The sequence below is a fragment of the Xenia sp. Carnegie-2017 genome, unplaced genomic scaffold, assembly GCF_021976095.1.
Source record: "Xenia sp. Carnegie-2017 unplaced genomic scaffold, XeniaSp_v1 HiC_scaffold_22, whole genome shotgun sequence".
Taxonomy (NCBI): domain Eukaryota; kingdom Metazoa; phylum Cnidaria; class Anthozoa; order Malacalcyonacea; family Xeniidae; genus Xenia; species Xenia sp. Carnegie-2017.
Window position 1 is genome coordinate 12,297,922 of NW_025813485.1, and position 19,733 is coordinate 12,317,654.

General features: G+C 34.4%; 1 protein-coding gene across 6 annotated transcripts; it reads left to right on the forward strand.

Annotated features, from left to right (window-relative positions):
* Positions 1-747: 747 nt before the first annotated feature.
* On the forward strand, positions 748-18,727 carry LOC124445976 (contactin-4-like). Of its 6 annotated transcripts, XM_046996766.1 has the most exons (20): positions 749-922; positions 4,578-4,685; positions 6,717-7,010; positions 7,975-8,301; positions 8,491-8,593; positions 9,993-10,195; positions 10,711-10,855; positions 10,924-11,054; positions 11,551-11,823; positions 12,274-12,467; positions 12,632-12,722; positions 13,985-14,296; positions 14,592-14,662; positions 14,997-15,222; positions 15,537-15,643; positions 15,892-16,126; positions 16,328-16,459; positions 16,842-16,953; positions 18,395-18,491; positions 18,571-18,727. In XM_046996766.1, the coding sequence occupies exons 2-20, from the start codon at positions 4,586-4,588 to the stop codon at positions 18,595-18,597; spliced, it is 3,180 nt and encodes a 1,059-aa protein (XP_046852722.1). In that variant the 5' UTR covers positions 749-922; positions 4,578-4,585; the 3' UTR covers positions 18,598-18,727. The 6 variants fall into 6 exon arrangements, with proteins under 6 accessions (XP_046852718.1, XP_046852720.1, XP_046852722.1 ...); XM_046996762.1 differs by lacking the exons at positions 18,395-18,491; positions 18,571-18,727 and adding an exon at positions 18,146-18,382 and having other exon boundaries at positions 748-922; XM_046996764.1 differs by lacking the exons at positions 18,395-18,491; positions 18,571-18,727 and adding an exon at positions 18,146-18,382 and having other exon boundaries at positions 748-922; positions 4,581-4,685.
* The last annotated feature ends 1,006 nt before the right edge of the window (positions 18,728-19,733 follow it).

Sequence of the window (19,733 nt, forward strand, 5' to 3'; positions counted from 1 at the left end):
AATCCCCGGTCTCCGTTTGAGCTATATTTTGGAGCTTTGACCGTATATAAAATATCGAATCTTTTGACGGATATATAGATTGACGCCATGACGCTATTTCAATCATAACTGCTTGTAAGATATGACTATATAATCACCGCACGATTTTTCCTCGCGACTGAAGAGAACAGTTCTGCCTTTGGATGGATGGCTTATAGCATTTCATTTTCAATATTTTTGAAAGTTACTCGATCTTTTGTGTACTTTTGTGAAGAATTGCACGGTTGCGCACCAACGGTCAAGTGCGAGTGTTCACGTTAACAATGACAAATAATTATGATTTTATATCAATGTGCCAGTTGTATAAATGGACAAATGTAAACATATGTTGAGGTCAATCTGGCGCCTGGCAAAAATATACAAAATGAATGACATCGATTTCTGTGCGATCATATTATTGCCATTTGGTTATTGTTTGAAATGTGCAGTCTATACAGTTTTGCGTTAATTGTCTTGCTTTTTAGTCATTCTCATCAAATTACGTACATTTTCGTACATTCTCGTCACTTTTTGTCTCAGATTGTCATGCCTAATTATCAAAGTCAATCAGACTTTTCAATTTTTGGTAAAAAAATAATTGCATGTTTATAATTGCATGTTTTGCAGAGTTTGCTTATGAAATGAGCTACAAACAAAACAGCCAATGGAATGACTATTTCAAAACGTGCGTCATCCGGAAATTAGCGACATATACGCTTAGCTATTTGTTGTCTGTCGCATAACATATGTCACTTGATTCATTTTGTGTGTGTTCTGCATGTCGGTCATGTTTATAGTCATATGTAATTCACATTTTCTACGCGTATTTTTCTTGCTCTACTCCAGTGAATGCAGTACATTTACGTTGGAAGGGGACGAATGAACACCGTCGACTCGGCATAAGGTAGGATACAGTGGCTCCACGCTGAATCTCTTTCACATATATGTCGTGTGTACAAGAGTGTACGTCAAAGTTGGATATGAAAAATCAACAATGTGTGGAATACCTAGTTGTTCAAATATGAGCCAAGTACGCTGTTTTCATTTTTTTAAACTTAAAATATAAATTTCACATGGGATACGTAAATTAGTTATTTGCAATATACATGCCTCCCTCCCTTACCGAAACAAGTCTAATTCCCACAAGTAGCAATTAATCTACTTCCTGCTGCTAAACTGCGGCTCTTCTGTAACAATGACATTTTATGTAATTATGAATATTTTTATGTAAAACGCGTTTGCTGCTTTTTTGTTTTTAAATTGCATTGACGTATATTTGTTGCATCTGAAATAAACACGATCTGGTTAACACACTCGCTCATTTCAATAACGTAGAGCTCACTTTTGTTTTGTGAGATCAAGAGCCGATAAACCTCTAAAGTTATCAAAGGTGTTTCATCTGACACTTATTCAACTCGAGTAAACTGTGAGAATAGGTAGAATACATAATCTTTCATTTTAATTATATCTTATATATGGATTTGATTAAGTGTTAATTGAAAAACCCTTAAACTACAAGGATTCTTCGAGACAGAGTTTCGAAAGTGCTTCATTTGTTTTTGTTATAATATATTTCACAGCGTAATTTCAAATTCGAAATGAATATGACCACCCGCGTTCTGTCAGTCTACACCCTCGATATAGGACGATATGTATAATCTTACACATATCAATGTACTTTTTGTCTAAGTATCTTTAGGCTTAAAATTGGAATCTGCAAAATAAACTTGTTTGTGTCTGAATCTTTATAAAACAAATATTTTAGGCGGTAGACCTGACTTAATGTTGAGTCTACCGTCCTACATCATCCATTTTGTAGAAAAATACCAGTCGATTAATATAATCTATAACAAAAACAGAAAATCGATTGCACGCTGGCTTATGACAAAATAAAATGCTATATGCATGCCAATCACAAAAAATTACTGAGTCACATTGCTAGAAAAAAGCATAAATGATTTATTTGATGGCGTTTTTTGAATACCTTGAATGTTATTTACAAAAGATTTGTCTGTGTTATTCCTGTGAATATTTGTTTTCTGCGAAGCTTAGTGAGTGTCGAAGCTGTTGTTTGCCATTCACGCTTTGCTCTCGACAAATAGCGGTAGCTAGTTACACATGTTTGCATAAAGTGCTTCTATGAAATTTCCAATTCTATTTAACTGTGTTGTGAAAAAGGTGTTAATTGAATAATCAAGATGTGAAAATACTGTTTTTTATAATTCGCTTTGTTTGGTGTCAGCTATCGTACTTTTTACCTCTCATTCTTGAAGTGAGACATGGCTACCATGCAGAGAAGTTTGGTATGTCAAAGTTTATCTACCAAAATTATTTGCATCTTACAGTCAAGCCAGATGTTCTGTTTCCATCAACTTACTACTGCATTTGCTATCGCAACATCCATCTGCACTTGCCATAAGCAAGTTTATATCAGACGTTACAGTAAATATAACTAATAGCGAGAGCTAACCTACTAAGACTTCTTAGATTGTTTTAGCTATACGTAACTTTAATATTCCAAAGTATATATCAAATTCTATACTTAAATCTCTCGATAAATCTACTTATAGAATGCTTGACAATCATGATCGGTGTGTTTTCAAGCCATCAATCTTGTTTTTCAAGCCATCAATCTTGCCCTTTTAATAGCTCTTGTGAGTTTTTGTGTTTGCATAAGAAATAAGATGCCTTTTACTTAGAAACCAGATTGTCGTCTTTTTACGCATTTTAATCACGTCAACTTGAGTCAAAATTTTGTTATGCACTTCAATTCGACAAATTTTTGTCAGCATGTTAGCATGTGCCGTTATTTCAATTTCTCGGTGAACAGAGCATGCTGTTTGACCGCAAAATTTTTAGTATATCCCAAGAAACATTTATAAGTATAGTTTTCATACCAGTATACCAGTTTCCTTCACTCATCCATTAAAGTAATATATCAAAGTTTAATGTAATATATCATCAATTAGCTACTTTCTAATTATTATTAATATATCAATTAGTTTATGTAAAGTATTATATCAATTACTTTCGAATACATGTATAGTTTAGAATTATATTTGACACAAAAGAGAGATCTGAGGCCAATTTTGTCACTACGACATAATTTTCTACCAACAAAATTTTACTATCTTTTTTTGTCATTTCATGTTTGCATGGTCATTTGACGAAGATGTTGCAGCAGATATTTTCTTATACCACAATCGCTAACACATAAGCATGTAAACCACTTCAAGTAATATCAAAGTGCTTAAGTCGGGCATGAATTTTGAAATTGTTTGATGAATTGGCGTTCTGGCGCCAGTTAAGTAAAAACGTAGTTAACTTTAATTGCAGTTAGCGCAAACTACTTTTTTAAACAACTGACTTAACTGCGTGGTCAAATTTAACTACTTTTTAACAGCAAAAAATGTAATTAAAAAGTAGTTAAGACTTAAGAGCTTTATACAACCGGCCCCTGATGGGACTGACTACGCTGAATACACGAAATGGTCACAATCTTTCTGATCCTTCAATGGAAAGATTACTTAGTTATTATTAAAATCACTTTATGCTACCTAGGTGCTTGTAAACGTTGTATAACTTTGACTCGTCTTCAACGGAACTTGGCAAGGGCTTAACTCATTGGCCGAGTTTGAATTTCGCCAAATGAATTTCAGTTTAATCAAAGCTGACCGTAAGAACCGAGGCTTGAGTGCATTTTGCGAGATAAAATCGGAAAATTGCTGACCAAATGCTTTAGCATAAATTACTGCACGAGTTTTTTTATATTGCTCATGACGATTACACCTGTCGACAAAACAGGTTTTTGGATTATGCAGATGACTTTCATTTTGAAATGAATGTCTGTAAGTGTAAATGAAACGAAATTTTCTCTGACAGCATTGACTGCGAGGGAAAACACAACTTATTCAACTTTTGTCATTTAATCGAGTTATAACTCGACCCCTGAAAGTTACTCCATTTATTACGCATTGTAAAGCATTTAACATCATCTCTTGTCATCACCGTTTAAGTCACCTGCTTTATTCCAGGAAATTTACCGATAAATATCAAATTTTGCTACAACTTCTTCAAATGAAACGATTCCTGTAATGAGTACAATGTTTGTTTGACGCAATTACAGCGCTATGTTAATAAAGTTCTTAAATATATACTTTGCAAATTGCGTTTTAATGATTCATGACATGACAATATATCAAATTCACTTTCACAGCAAGCGCTCCCTACTACTGTGTTTAATTATTTTATTAGTTTTAAGTTGTATGAATAATCTCAGCGCACATTTTAAGAATGCGCAGCCTTTGGTTCCTGCATTCTGTTACCCTGATATGATTTTGCAAAATACTGTTATCCTTTGAGCGCAACGAAAGTAAACATTGAAAATGAAGTTGAAAAATTTGCATAACCATTTGTCATACTACTACATGTATTATATATTAGTGAAACGCATGATTCATTGGCTGCTGCTTTTGAAATGAATGATTATGGTCAGGTAGTTCTATGGCTTGTCTACTTTCTTTCACACATGTGAATTGATATTGTTTCGTTCTTTTCAGCAGTTGAAATGGCATTGTTGCTGAAACACAATTGGATAGAATTATTGAAGTTGAGATATTTAACAAACTTCGTGTCGCTGTTACTTCTTCTAACGCACTTTGAAAGAGGTGAGTTCGTTTTTGATTATATTTATCCTAATTAAACGGTAATACAGTTGTGCATGAAGCATTTAAATATTGTCAATCCGTTTTATAATTACACAAAAACAGACGATACCAATGACGTATATAGTTTCTTTACGATTGTGTGTGCATTCGGATCATTGAAGGACTGCTGCGTTCTGAATTAAGTATAAGCTAGTTTAACTTTTAACGTAAAACGTTAAATAAAATATTAAGCTCAACAATTTACAGGCAATAACAACAAAAAAAACAAAAATAAGAAATATTGTGGAATGAACTATAGAGCTCAATTGTTTCAATATGGATTCGAAATATGTGTTAAGTGGTAGCTATCATTCAACCGATAATTTTTTGTCATTTTCTCTTTATAAACTTTGTTTACTATTCTTCATGGTAGATCACCTAAGTATGTAAAATATTTCAAATTTACTTTTTTAGTCTTATTGAGTTCCTGCACGAAGGACAAATTTAATAGTCTATACCTACACCACTTACTTTTCGAAGGGACAATAAACGCCATTAATAATCATGTTGTTTGTAGCACTGAACATTTCCAAAAGCACAACAATCCCTTTGACACAAAGATCCTCTTTTCAAATTACATATATTTTAGTTTTTTGTTTTCGTGTAAGGTTTGTGACGTCGCTCACGTCTAACGTTTATTTTGAGCTTTCTGTGCTGTTGTTAATATTGGCTTGTTGAAGTAATGTCGGAGTTCTCTTTGGAGAGCTTGCTTTTAGAGGAGGTGAAGCACAGATATATAGATTTAGATTCCAAATAAATGGTGTTAAAGGTGTTGATTTTCCGACCATTATCGGCTCTAAAGAATGATATTTTTCATGGGCATGCATGCCGTGAACAAATTTCCTAAACGCTGACAGGAAAATCATGCTATTTATAGAAATTTCTTTGATTCATCATCACTAACTTCTCATCAAATTATTTTAAGATGATAGATGATTTAAGTCAGCGTTCGCCATTTTGAATGAAAGATCGAACCCTGCACCGCTTTCTTATTTTTAGCAGAACATGTTAAAAATGTTAATATTTAAAAATCAAAACATTAAAAAAAGCTCCGACAGCATTTAAGTTTTTCTCTGGCTCCAACTATTGAAATGATTGCTCAGTATCCTAGCCAGTTCAGCTCAATGTTTGCATTACGTATGCAACTAGCTATCGGTGTTTGCCTAGTATTTTAAAGGCTTGCTACACAACTGAATGAATTTCTTTAAAACATGAATACATGAACATTCCATTGCTACGTTACGCCATGAAGTGTACGTAATCTTCAATACATATAATTCCTCGATGTGTTAAAACTCTCAAAAAACACAACCAACTGAGAAAGCGAAGTTCATGTTGTTTCTGAGGTGTTTAATATTTACTGCGTAAAAAACTAAATTCAGTATCATCTACTCTTCATTGGTTGTGGAAGTTTTAAATTGAAGCATCTGTGTTACATTTGATCGTTAATGATTCTTGTCATTTTATTTTTGTTGATTGAGGGCTTCCATTAATTGCCAATTCATATCATTTCCATAGATTTTGAGTTGACAGTTCGAGTTTCATCATTGTATCGGTCAGTGAAGGTTAATAAATCAATTGCAATTGTGAGCGTTAAATATACCTCAAGTATCGTTTTATACCCCATTGAACTATAAGGCGACGTTTTTTATACAAAAGTCTTGCCTTGGGAGATCAAAGGCTGTAGTTTACATTAAAATGTCGAATGGTTTTGAAGAGGACGTTAAATATTCGGAATTCTTTCACTGCTTCTTTGAGACAATTTATCTACCATATTCTGTGCATGCTAGTTTTCAATAATTCAGAAAAGGTTGGAACTAAGCTATAGTATTGACGTATAAAAACAATCCGCTAAAATGTAGTACATTGGCAACTTTAACAGTTTACTTACATCAAACACATATTGAAAAGAAACTTTAAAAACATAAAATAATGTGTGTAATATAGAAAAATTCTTTCATAAAAGAAGCACTTTAAAATTTTAAAATACAGGCAGAAGCCAATTGAAAATTGAAGATGAATCAGTCGATTACGACGGAGGTCAAGATGGTTTGAGTAAATTGCGCTGCAAAGTGGTTGGACTTGGTAAAAAGACGTATGAGTGGTACCACAATAGAACGAAAATTGATGGCATTCGCTATAAGTTACCCGGATTTCTTAGTTTTGACAGCGATACGCTGACATTTCACAAAATTAACAATAGAAAATACGAAGGCAACTATCAGCTGTTTGTGACGTCAGATTTTGGGAGAATATTTTGCAGGAAAATGAAAGTAAAGTTCAAAGGTACAGTGTTTTATTTCTCTCACGGTGCTATGTATGATGACTTACAGACATATTTGTAGCTACTTCATGTAGTTTGAGATCAGAATGTGACTCGCTTGTTGGACGTAGACCGTCGGGAAGAAGGGATGATCAAATTGTACAGTTTTAAAATATCGAAATATAATTCCATTAGAGAATTTATTGTTTATCAAGTGCCAATATCACCCTCAGGGAAACAATCTGCTTAGATTGAGTGAACGATTGTAAGAACATTTGCAACATATTTTATCACATAAAAAATATCTTTGATCTTCCTTGACTTTTTTTGACCTGGAAGTTGGCCTTTTCCGTGTTTGACCGTGAGGTGCTGTGACTAGGCCTAGTTCACTGGACGTGATGTACAATGAAGAACATGCTGTTTACCAATGTAATAGAAATATAACGTTAAATTCATCATAAACTACGCGATTTAACATAAGTGTAAGAAAAATAAATCCCTCGACTTTTCTACAAATGTCACTATAATCTATAGCGTTGAAAACCAGTGTGTTTTCTGATGTGCGTACGTCACGTCTAGTGAACTAGACCCAGTCACAGCACCTCACGGTCAAACACGAAAAAGGCCAAAATTCAAGGAAGATCAAATTTTCGTTAAAATATTTTGCTAATGTTCTTAAAGCTGCCCACTCTATCTAAATAGATATATCCCTGAGGGTGATATAGGCACTTTAAATATATGACTATACCTGCCGAGAGTATACAAAACTGTTCAAGTATGAATGTGTAGCTATGTGCATGGGGCTTTCTTAGTTGTTAAACTTTCAATTTTTGAATGAAAATCAAAGTTTGAGCACTTCAAAAATTTGAAATTCCTCACACACTTCTCACTCGCCTGCAACACTTTCAACCTTTTTTACAAGAGAGTTGTCAGTCTTGTGCATGTTTTATAGTTGACGTATATACAACGAGCTATTTCTTGTTTTAGTTGCTGGTGAGTTTGCATCTGGTCCCCTTGCTGCTGATATTCGTGACGTTACCGTTGGTAAACCTTTTCAAATAAATTGTCCAAAGCATTCATATATGAGAGGCTGCGTGTACAACTGGGGAAAAAGTAATGCCTTTGGAATGAAACATCTTAAAAGATATCAAAATCGCGTTATTTTGTCAAATGGTACTTTGCTTTTCTCTGCAATCACGCAAAGAGACGTCGATGATTTCTCCAAAGACGATTATCAATGCATAGTTGATTGTTGGTTTGGTAATTTTCACTCAATGTCCAGATCCCATTCTGTTTATTTAAACAAAAGAGCAGGTAAGAATCTGAGAGATATATCGTACTCTTGGTAAAGAAACGTTTCAATTAACTGTTCATGAAATATGACCAAACCAAATATAGTTTAAACTTGTAATCTTTCAATGTATCAAAGCTCGTTACAAGACTAAGAAGAGTATGAATCATTTTGCTGGTATTAAACACTTCCTCCTTTTTTATTTTCTATAGTAAATGTATCCAAGTTCGGTCCAAAGATTGTAACACGAATTCCTCATAGAGAAGTCTTGTTAGGAACAGATTATGTTCATGTCACGTGTGCAGCTGAAGGAAGGTTAATTATGTTTGATCTGATTATGAAATGTCTTGACTTGACTCAATAGACCTGTGGCTGGTTGTTTAAAGGTGGGTTGGCAGGTTCAAATTTAGTCGTTATTTTGTTGTTCTATTAATTGAACAGCCCGTTTATTTCGAGAAAGTTAAAAAACTTAACACGCTTAACAAAATTTTTGAGTTTTTGCGTCCAGTTTTTTCCTGTTGGGGGTTGAGTTGACTCGTGTTTAAACAACCGTCCCTGACGATGAGTCGATGTCATTAGCAGTGACGTAGTCAGCTTTAGAGTTTATCACAGAATAAGAATATACAAAAGAGTCATTCAGTCGAGGCCTGTGATATTTTTGGCCTAACGCAAGTCGTGCTGCGCATGGTGGCCGCCATTATTCCAGCCAGATGATTAGGGTTTTTGACTTTTTCCAAACCTTTAAAATGATCCGAAGTCATTTATTAATTCAAAATATACTTGAATTCATTATTAAGTATTGACGTCATGTAATTTTAATGGCTGGAAACAAGTGAGAAATCCTAATCATCTGGCTGGAATAATGGCCGACATGAGGCGCGTTGTACACCTGAGTGACCCTTCTGTATAATCTTCTGTATAATTATTCTGTGGTTTAGTTCTGCGATGTAAATTTGAGAAGATTATCATTATTCATATTTTTAAAAATCTATAGTTTTAACATTGAGTGAACAGAGAAAATATACATAGCAGGACTAAATCAATAGTTCGCTACGGAACTGGTCATTAGTTGGTAGCGTATTGAATATATGCATGTTTTCATACCAGCCCAATTCATAAATTATAGTTAATAAATTCAAATTAGCATGCAGTTGCAGCTGTTAATATTATGACCGGTGTCTATGGTTACCTTGACGCTCAAATTAATCGTAAAAAAAGAAAAATATTTAACTGAGAACCAAAAATTTTTGTTCACATATTTCTATTCAGCCTTGCAACAACTATTGTCTTAGGATAACCCAAATGAAAATTTCCCAATCCAGCAAAATTGCAATTAGTACAACTTCACTATTATGAATTTTTTCTTTAGTTGCCATAAGGCACTTTTCTCCTGTTGCCTTCCGCTATGAGGCACTATACCCATAATGCAATATTGTCTTTGTGCATCAAATTTCAAGGATGTTTAAAGTTTTATCATGTTTCATCACATCGATTTTGAAGCTTTTATGAAGCAACTACATGAATAACTTATGACCTGTTTTTTTGAGACACCACCTGAATATAAGTATGCAACATAATCGGGTTCTTTTTTTATTCACGAATAAAGCCGCAGCTCACGCAGTTACACTATATGTTTCCAATGAAAATAGTAATGTGATTGCGTTGCATAATGTTCTCATATAATGCTTACGAAGGTGCTTTACTTGTATTTAAGCCCGCCGCCTTCATATCGATGGGTAAAATATGGCAAAGCTGATGAGAGGTTTGACGTCAGAAACACACGTGACATGAAACTTGGCAAATTCAACCATACACTAACTATAAGCAACATTAATAAAAAGCACAACGGAACCTATGGCTGTGTGGCAACCATTGAAGGTCGTTCCGTGATGCAAACCTGGCGACTTCTTGTACGAGGTGCGATATAATTCACGGTGAATTGCAAATAATCACGTTTATTATAAGGCAAACGTCTCTTCCAGTGAAATAGCACGCTTTGATTTTCTCCGAAGCATTTTTGCTGATCCATTACTTTACTTTACCCTAATGGACTGGTGATCTATTACAGAAAGAATAAAACAAATTTCATAAAGCAGACAACCATAGTTTTGTAAGATACTATAAAAGAAAATGAAAAACATGTAAAAATACGACTCAGAGGAAGAACACTTGGAAAGTTTTATAACTCATGCAAGTGACCCAATTTCACGGGATTTATTTTTTACTGAAGAAAATCAGAGGGGTGAAGGCAACGTTGCAAAACAACCAGGAAGACAAAACAAAAATTTCGTGTCATGTCAAATAGTGTCATACGTAATAGTTTTTTTTATTATTAACTTTGCTTTCTAGGTTTTTTACGCGTAAAAACCTTGCGATTGGTTAATAATATTACATCAGTTAACTTTATGAAAAACCGAGTTCTTTTCTTGTAGAGAAACCATCGTGGCTACCTGATGGAAAAATAATGGACATGGAAGTAAACGTGTTTTCAAATTTTTTCTGGGATTGTAAAGCTCGTGGGAACCCTGTCCCAGAGTACATTTGGTTTAGTAATGCCTCTGAAATGGTATCATCGAGGTAATTCATTTCAGATTAAAGAAAAGTGATGCTCTCACGAAGCCTAAATTTCACTTTTCTTATTTTAGTGGAAAGTTTGTAATCGATCAAGGGAAACTTGAATTCACTCGTGTTTTACTGAGTGATATGGGAATGTACCAATGTGTGGCTAGAAATAAATTTGGTGAAATCTATCAAACAGTAGCACTAATTGTACGAGGTACTATATACATATATTAGTAATATCGTAGAAGGATTTATCTGGGAAACAAAACGTAATTAAATCATTGATCCACGCTCAATGGACGTGGACAATAAAGTTTTCATATCTATCATGACAGCATCTGTATTTTGGCATCAAATTGTGCACCTGCAAAATCTAGTATTTTGAAATAACATGTATACAGTAAATGGTTTGAACCCGGGAGTATCGTTACATGTTTGTAAATGTAGATCGTCCAGGTTGGTAAAGTCCTGAGAAGGACTGTTTTTGTTGTTGTGGACTAAGGATAACACCAACCTGGACGATCTACATTTACTAGCATGTATACAATTATACAGGCAATCAATATGTGTACGTTGTCGGTTCATTCCAGTTTATCCATGGATTTCTGTGTCCATCAGTGGAGTTTTTTAAATTGGATAATATACTGGCAAAAATTATTTATTCTTCTGCTCTGCCATCTTTTTTATACACTTTTTGTTTTTTTTTGCAGCGAGAAAACCGGAATTCAACGAGTCCTTCGTGGATGCGCTGTTTCTTGTGAATTCAAGCGCAACACTTAAATGTCGATCAAATGCAATTCCTCGCGCTGTTCATACTTGGACAAAGAGTGGCACATCAATTCGTCTAAGCAGGAAATACCAAATGAAAAGCAATGGGGAGCTCTTAATAATAAACTCTATTCAAGAGTTGGATGCTGCTGTCTATAAGTGCACTGCCGAAAACGTATTTGGTGAAGCAGAGCTCAAAATAAATGTTTCTGTTGGTACGTAGTTATTTTTATATTTTGCGCATGACAATTTTAGCATGGTAATTTTGATGTAATAACATTGTACATTAAGTCGTGTTTCCTTTCCCTTACCAAAAAACGCATAAAGTCATAATTTTTGTTAATAGTAATGGCTTGTTTTTGCTTATATAGCCATATTCATAACTTGGTACTCACAATTTGAATGAGATTGAAACTTAGACAATCGCTGTCAATAAATTATACAGTCGCATGTATCCTGCTATGTGGATTTCAGAACACAACCGTGGTTTGATTTCTTTGTATTGAAATCTATTGTTTTTCAGTAAATGGGTGAACCAATAAAACTTTCACAGAATGAGTAACTAAATCAAGCTGGCTTGTAAACAGATCATTATTTGATGATCGATGGGTGTGAACGATACCATGTGACATGATTTTTTTGTAAATGACATATTTTTGATCTAGAGAGTTTTAATTTCGTGAAGAGACCCGAAAGCAATTTCAACATGAAAAAAGGACGATCGTTTTCCTTGTTTTGCGAAGTCAACACTTCAAGACAGATTCGATACAAATGGACATTCAATTCAGGCAATTTGAAATACGATGCTGGTCACGTTTGGCTAAAAAGTATGAACAGATTACTAATCCAGAATTCAAAGGTATGCTTTTGCAAGAAGAGGAAAGTGTTTCTTGCTATCAGCATCTTTCATACTCGTTTTCTTTAGTGAATATGTCTTTATTTCAGTTTTCAAACAAGCAGTGTGAATATAGTCTTGAAGAAAACGTTCCAGGACAATTTTTAACTTTTTTATAACTTTTGTAGGAAAGTGATAGCGGCCGTTATGAATGCGTGGCGTACATTGAAAAACCAAATGTCATAAAGCGAAGTGCTTTCGCAGACATCGCAGTAGTTGGTAAAAAATTGTAGCATTTATTACATTTTCAAATTCCGTACTTGTTCCTGACTGATCGAAAATTGTCTGATAACTCTCAGTTACTCGGTACAGCGGTACTATCTATGTTAATTTGTACATGACATCAGCGTGACGTAGTAGTTCTTTAATTTTGACATAAGTTCACCCTTCAAACAGGCTATTGTGTGTAATTTCACCCTCTCGCTATCAAGACCTTCGCGGTCATTTGTTTTTTAAAAAGTATGCAACCCAGATAGCCAAATCACGTTGTATCGCGGTAACGTTGTCTTAACGTAATTGGAACGTTAAGAGAACGTCGGTCTGAAAGTCGAGAGTAGTTTTTGAAACCCTGAGAAAATTCACCATTCCTTTGTGCAAAGTGCTTTCTTTTATCCAGTAACTCGATAAAATTCATAAAGCACGCGGAGCTCGGTGATAATGTAAGTGCATACTTAATTTGGGATGAAAATTTGTATTATCCTTATGATGAGCATTTACTATTGTGTGTTTACACGGGCTTCGCTTTGCCTGCAATCCTTTGAAGTCCCCCAAGATTTAGAATTTGCATGATTTAGCAATAATTGATGAACGTAATTGAAAACAATAACACCTACAAATTGTAGCTTCTGCACATTCCAAAGTATGGGTTGCAGTTACTTTCATACAACCTGTACCCATTGGCGTCAATCCTGTGTTAATTGGGGTGGACCATATTCATATATTCTGCTATGCCTGGCTAATTTCTTTTCGAAACAATTTCAGTTTCAAAAGAAATCAACCTGACATAACAGAATATATGAATACGCCCCCCCCCCCCTAATGGAAGCTTATCCATATAACTGCTATCATAGTATTTGCATTTCCAAAAGCTTTGGATGCGTAACCAACGTAAATCTAGTATTGAGAAACGTTTTAACATTCTTAAGCTTGGTCCTCACTTGCGACATAAACATGAGCATAAATATGCTTAAATGAGCAAAAGAAGAACGAAGAGTTCTGATAATCTTGTGCTCGTGCTTGTGCTTACATTATTCTTATGCTTATGCTTATGTCGCAAGTAAGGGCCAGGGTTTAGCGGTAGTCATCTTCAGAGTCATTTGACTCTGTGTCTCTTGACTCTTGTGTCTTGTCGTGAGTACCGCTAAGGATGTCGAAACGTCAATCAACATCATTGCAAAGATACTGAACGATATCTTATTTTCAAATTATCGTGAAGAGAAACAATGTCGTATACATTCTAACAATTCCTGCATCATTTTTAGGTCCACCCGATCCTCTCGATGGATTTCGGTTAAAAGGTGGTTGCAACAACAACACAGCTTTGCTAACATGGCACAACCATTCCTTGTATAAAGATTATGAAGTTTTCGTTAAGCTACAATGGCAAAGAACAGAATGTATGAATGGCTGGCATACAGTTGCTAAAGAAGTGAGCGCTAGAGACGGTCGGGTTATCGTTGAAGGACTTCCAAACTGGTCAAAAATTCAGTTTAAAGCATATGCGAGAAACAAACACGGCTTTAGTCCGGCTAGCAATTTGCCAAATTCTGACAGTTGTGTTACATCACCTTCTCGTAAGTAAAATGCGAATAGTAAATTTTTCAATGTGTTTGTAAAATTTGAATGCAATTTTTCTCACTTCGAGAACAATAAATTCCTTATTAACATAGCATGACTAAACGTGTGAGATTTCTACGCTATTTAGAAATATTCCTCTCTTCATCACGTTTCAATAATGAGAAAGTACTTTATAGCAACTACATGATTTGACCACAGCTCAAAATGATTTTTCCTGTCAAATTCTTAAAATCAGAAGTATTCCTTTTCGGTGTGTCCTGATAACTGTAGTTAAGTACTTTTTTGCTTTAGGTCCTGTTAAATGTCCAGAGAATATTGTTTTCCAAGAAGGCAGTCCTGGAGTTCTGCTTTTGAAATGGAAGGTTCGACAAGATTTTTGTCAGCATGAATCGTAATAAGATCGTTGTCGCGATTAACTTGGTAATTAATCAAAGAAAATCAACAAGCCACATTTTTATGCAATTTAGCAGAGTCACAAAGATACTTGATTGATCAAGTAGCAGCTAGTTGATTGACATGCATATTACATAGTTCAATGACATAGCTAATCATGTCTTTAATCATTTCATAAATATGAAGAGTAGTAGGAAAGAGTTTAGGTGATTAAATGAGCCCAAAGCACCTCTTTATTAAATACTTTTAATAGTGAAATCGCTCAGTGGTAAAAGTCAATCTCTCTGGTTTCTTGTAATATAGACAATGAACGTCAGTGATTATAATGGGCCTGGTTTTAATTTCATTGTCAAATACAAGCGTCCTCAGGATTCATCTTGGTCGACGAAAGTTTTAGAAAAAACAGCAGATCAGATTACCATTCTCAGCAAACAAGTCAAACAATTGTGGAATTTTTCCCTGCAAACAAATAATAGCGAAGGACTTGGTCCAGTGTGTCTGGAAAACAGTTCATTCTCTGGACAATCTGGTAATGATCGTTTAAAACAAATCTCTTTTTGATATTTATGTAAAAGAAATGTTTGTAAAAGTCCTCGATTTAGTTTTCATTGGATGAGTGAGGGAAGCGAGTCTTCAGTTTTTTCTTTGTTTATGGAGTTTTGATTTATAGCTAGGATAGTTAAATTTCGTTGAAAAAAGATTATCGTTTAAAAGATAAATATTAATAAATTTATATCGTTAATAGAGATGAGCAAAAAAACAAAGTATTCTTTTCTCTCGCTTCTTTCATCCACATAATAAAAATGCGATATATTCTCAGTATACTGTCTCTTTTCTTCAAAGTGCCAGGTCGCATTTCACAAATCACAGTGAAAGAGATTGCAACATCAAGTGTCTTGCTTATTTGGCCACCACCTTTGTCTGATCATTGGAATATTGATGGATACATTGTAAGTATGCTGAGATATGTCTTTAAGTTTTACAAGCTGCTTTGTTTTAATCTAAATGTGAGACAACATGAAGTAAATAGTTTCACTTCTTAACAGAAAGAACCGAAATGATCGTTTGACCATTTGTTGAAATAAATTACATAAACCAAGAACAATTTTGTGTCCCTAACGAAGTGAATTTCTTTCGCTTTTATTTGCGAAATGTTTTAATATTTTGAGATAAAATGTAAAAAATATTTTATGGATAGTTAGAGTACAGTGAGTTGGGTAAAATGATGCAGAAAAAAAAGCGAAGCAGCTCTTATTGTTATGACATCATGACAAGTCCATGTTCCAGACTGGCCTTACCAGGACATTTAAATGAATACAGACTGAACAGTCTAAGCTCATCAACGTCATATAATGTATCCATGAAAGCATACAACAGCCAAGGAAAAGGGTTACCATTCTATACAATATTCAAAACAACATATCTAACATTGGGTAAGTGAAATTGTGCATTATAAAGCTCTGCGTTTTTATTTTGCATGGGAATTACCAACAGAAACTTGTGGAAAACTAGTTCATGTTTTCGGTATTATAATTCCACGTGTAGCTCTAAATTTTGGTAAGTCAAATTAACACCATTCGTGTTGGTACAATTATAATACAGGCGCTGTTGATCTAACTTAAAAAACTTTTCAGGTGAAAGTAGAAGCAAGAAAGAGTACAGACAAAATTGGTTTTATGTCATTATTATTACCACAACAGTTCTCATGATTATTGTTGGTTTTATTGTCTGCATCTTGAATGTTCGACGATCAGATAGTTATAAAGGTAGGACCATCATTTATGCAATGAAATGGTTACGGTAGCTATGACATGCAAATAGCAGGGGGGTGCAATGGATACATTCCCCTCAGAGCTCTGATATTTTTTGATGCATTAGGACATTTGCAAATGATGCACCCTTTCCTGAATGAAATTCTGGTCCACCCTTGTAATATGGACAGCGCTAATTTTTAATGAAATATTTTCAAACGTAGCTAATTTTGCAAAGTCAAAATAACAGCATTTTCATATTTCTTTTCGGAAGATTTGGATGACAATTTTTTGCTTGAATATATAAAGGGAAAAATATGCACTTCGATGTACACCTATTTGTGTGTTGACCTGTTAAATTGCACAACATTAACGAGTTGTTATGTGTTACCTTTAGTTGGCAAACGCGAACGGAAGAAAGGAGGTTTTCTCAATCTATACGACAGTCGCTTAGATTTCGATAAAAAGTTTCAATTGTGTGAAAAGATACACAAATCACGAAATTCCAGGTAAGCTTAATTTTGTCAAGCTAAGCATTAATCCTTTATGAAAATTTTGAAAGAAGGCTATATCGATAACTACTAGTAGCAGCAAGGCACGATGTTGTTTATTAAGTAATGGGATTTTTGTGATGTATTGATTTGATTTTTGGAAGTCTACCCGGTATTCTTAATTGTTGAATCCTTCCTTTTCGCTAATTTTATATACACCATTCATAAACTTTTACGTGACGTACGATGATTTTAAAGAGGAATTATATATGAATGGACAAAAACTTACTGCATGACTTCAACTTTTACGTGACCTACGACGATTTTAAAGAGGAATTATATATGAATAGACAAAAACTTACTGCATGATTTCAACTTTTACGTGACGTACGATGATTTTAAAGATGAATTATATATGAATAGACAGAAACTTACTGCATGATTTCAACTTTTAGGTGACCTACGACGATTTTAAAGAGGAATTATATATATGAATAGACAAAAACTTACTGCATGATTTCAACTTTTGCGTGACGTACGAAGATTTTAAGGAGGAATTATATATGAATGGACAAAAACTTACTGCATGACTTCAACTTTTACGTGCCTACGACGATTTTAAAGAGGAATTATATATGAATGGACAAAAACTTACTTCAACCTTTACGTGACGTACGACGATTTTAAAGAGGAATTATATATGAATGGACAAAAACTTACTGCATGATTTCAACTTTTACGTGACGTACGACGATTTTAAAGAGGAATTATATATGAATGGACAAAAACTTACTGCATGACTTCAACTTTTACGTGACGTACGATGATTTTAAAGAGGAATTATATATGAATGGACAAAAACTTACTGCATGACTTCATATTCACGCAGAGTTGTACACAGTGTACGAGCATCTTTGAAACACAAATAATGCTTTAACCAGACAGCATACTACTGTATTTTAAATGAAACACTTAAAAACTCAAAACTTAAAGTCTTATACTATACACTTTTTAAACGGCATGCATATAGAGCTTTCTTCATTTACCTCGAATTTGTTTAACTTTTCCTTTCTCCAATGGTCTTTCCTTTAACTGCACGAAACGCGGTGTGTCCATGACCGATTTTGAAGACATAATGAATTGATTTTGTCTTTATACAAAATGTCAGAAAACACTTAAATGATATCTATACTACGTGTGTATTTCACAGCGTGTTCTTGTCGAAAGGGTCATCTCTAACTGCTGCAGATGACTTAAATTGGGCTTTGACTACCGATGATAAATACGACTATGACGAGTCATTCGTTGGAGAATATGGAGTTGCAACTTCAAATAAGAAATTCGATGAATTAATATAGTCTGATTGCGTGAAATGTTTACGCTGTGTTTCTAGAGTAGCTGCGCCCGTTTCAACGACTGTGATACGGAATGGTGTAATGATCTTGGTAATATTTTGTAGGCTGCCTAGAAACTTACCACGTCACCATATAGAAACACGTAATCAATTGCAAAGACACGAGGCAAGAGCACAACATACTGATACAAGTTGTTATGAAGTACTGGTCTAAAATGTGGCGTTTCACTTTTAACTCGTGACAGGAGAACTTGAAATGTAAATTCCGTACCTTTTTTAAGATAAAGAAAACATTTAAACAGTTTTGAGATTCTGTTTTAAGAAGCAACGTCATTCTGATCAGGGAGAAAATCATCAGTACGGCAGTACATATAGGTATGTTTACTAGTTTTGTAAAAATTTTGTAAAGTATTTAATTTATTATATGCATACAAGCGATTATATTAAAATAGAAAAAAATATATGTTGTTCATTGTATTCACTAAAAGAGTTTGTTATTCGATAATTTTGCTCGTCCAAGAATCACGGTATTTGTGAAACACGTCGTTGATGTTGATGACCACATCTGCCTCAACTTCACTCTTTACATATACCAGAAACAACAATTGAATCTAGCAACCTATTTGTACTTCAACATTGCATGCTTTCATCACAAGCTCAATTTCTCACTTGGCTCCCCCACCCCCCACCCCACCCCCACCCCCCTTCAAAGTTCACAAATGAAAAATTGCGTTGTTGAGAACGAAAAAGAATGCATTTGTGCAACAGCAAATATAAAAAATTAGAACGCTACAATTAAATATAAGTAACAACTTAAGCAAATATAGGAGAGATCACTTCGATGAAAGATTTCTCAGTAAAAAATTGTTTTTCCGTCCTTTGTGGTTGAGGATTTCAAAGCATAGCTATGCATCTGGCTCGATATTTTATCCAAAATTTTTAGGCCTTGGAGTTGCTAAATTTTGAACAGTCCAATCAACTTCAAAAAAATGAAACAAGAAGCAACTGGCACTTAGCTTGTCAGCAAGCTATCACCTTTTGAAATATATATCAGTGATACAGCATTCTAAACGTGTATATATAATTTATACTAATCTGAATGGCTTTTGTTCATTAATAACCCTACAGCAACGACCGGAACATTCATATGTCTATGAACTTCATAGCATCCATATGTGTAATGTTATTGGGAGGAAGTTCGTCTTTGAATAGCGAAGCGAAACAAGCTGAAACAATACGTATACAGAAGGGCACTCGTATACTTTACCCTTTCTACATATTACCTAGCAATTTGAAGAAAGAAGCGACTGTTCTGTTTACCATTTTAACTTTTAGTAAGTCACCGAAAAGTTTCGGTGTCATATTAAGCATGGACAGATTTTATTATTTTTACAAGGGGTGCTAAAGATTTTAGTGGGTGAGCTCGTAAGAAAGTGACGTCAGA

Coding starts and splice junctions, on each gene's coding strand:
- LOC124445976 (XM_046996762.1), top strand. CDS start 4,586: ATGGCATTGTTGCTGAAACACAATTGGATAGAATTATTGAAGTTGAGA. Junction 16,127..16,327: donor AACAACATATCTAACATTGG/GTAAGTGAAATT, acceptor AAAACTTTTCAG/GTGAAAGTAGAAGCAAGAAA. Junction 16,954..18,145: donor CACAAATCACGAAATTCCAG/GTAAGCTTAATT, acceptor TGTATTTCACAG/CGTGTTCTTGTCGAAAGGGT.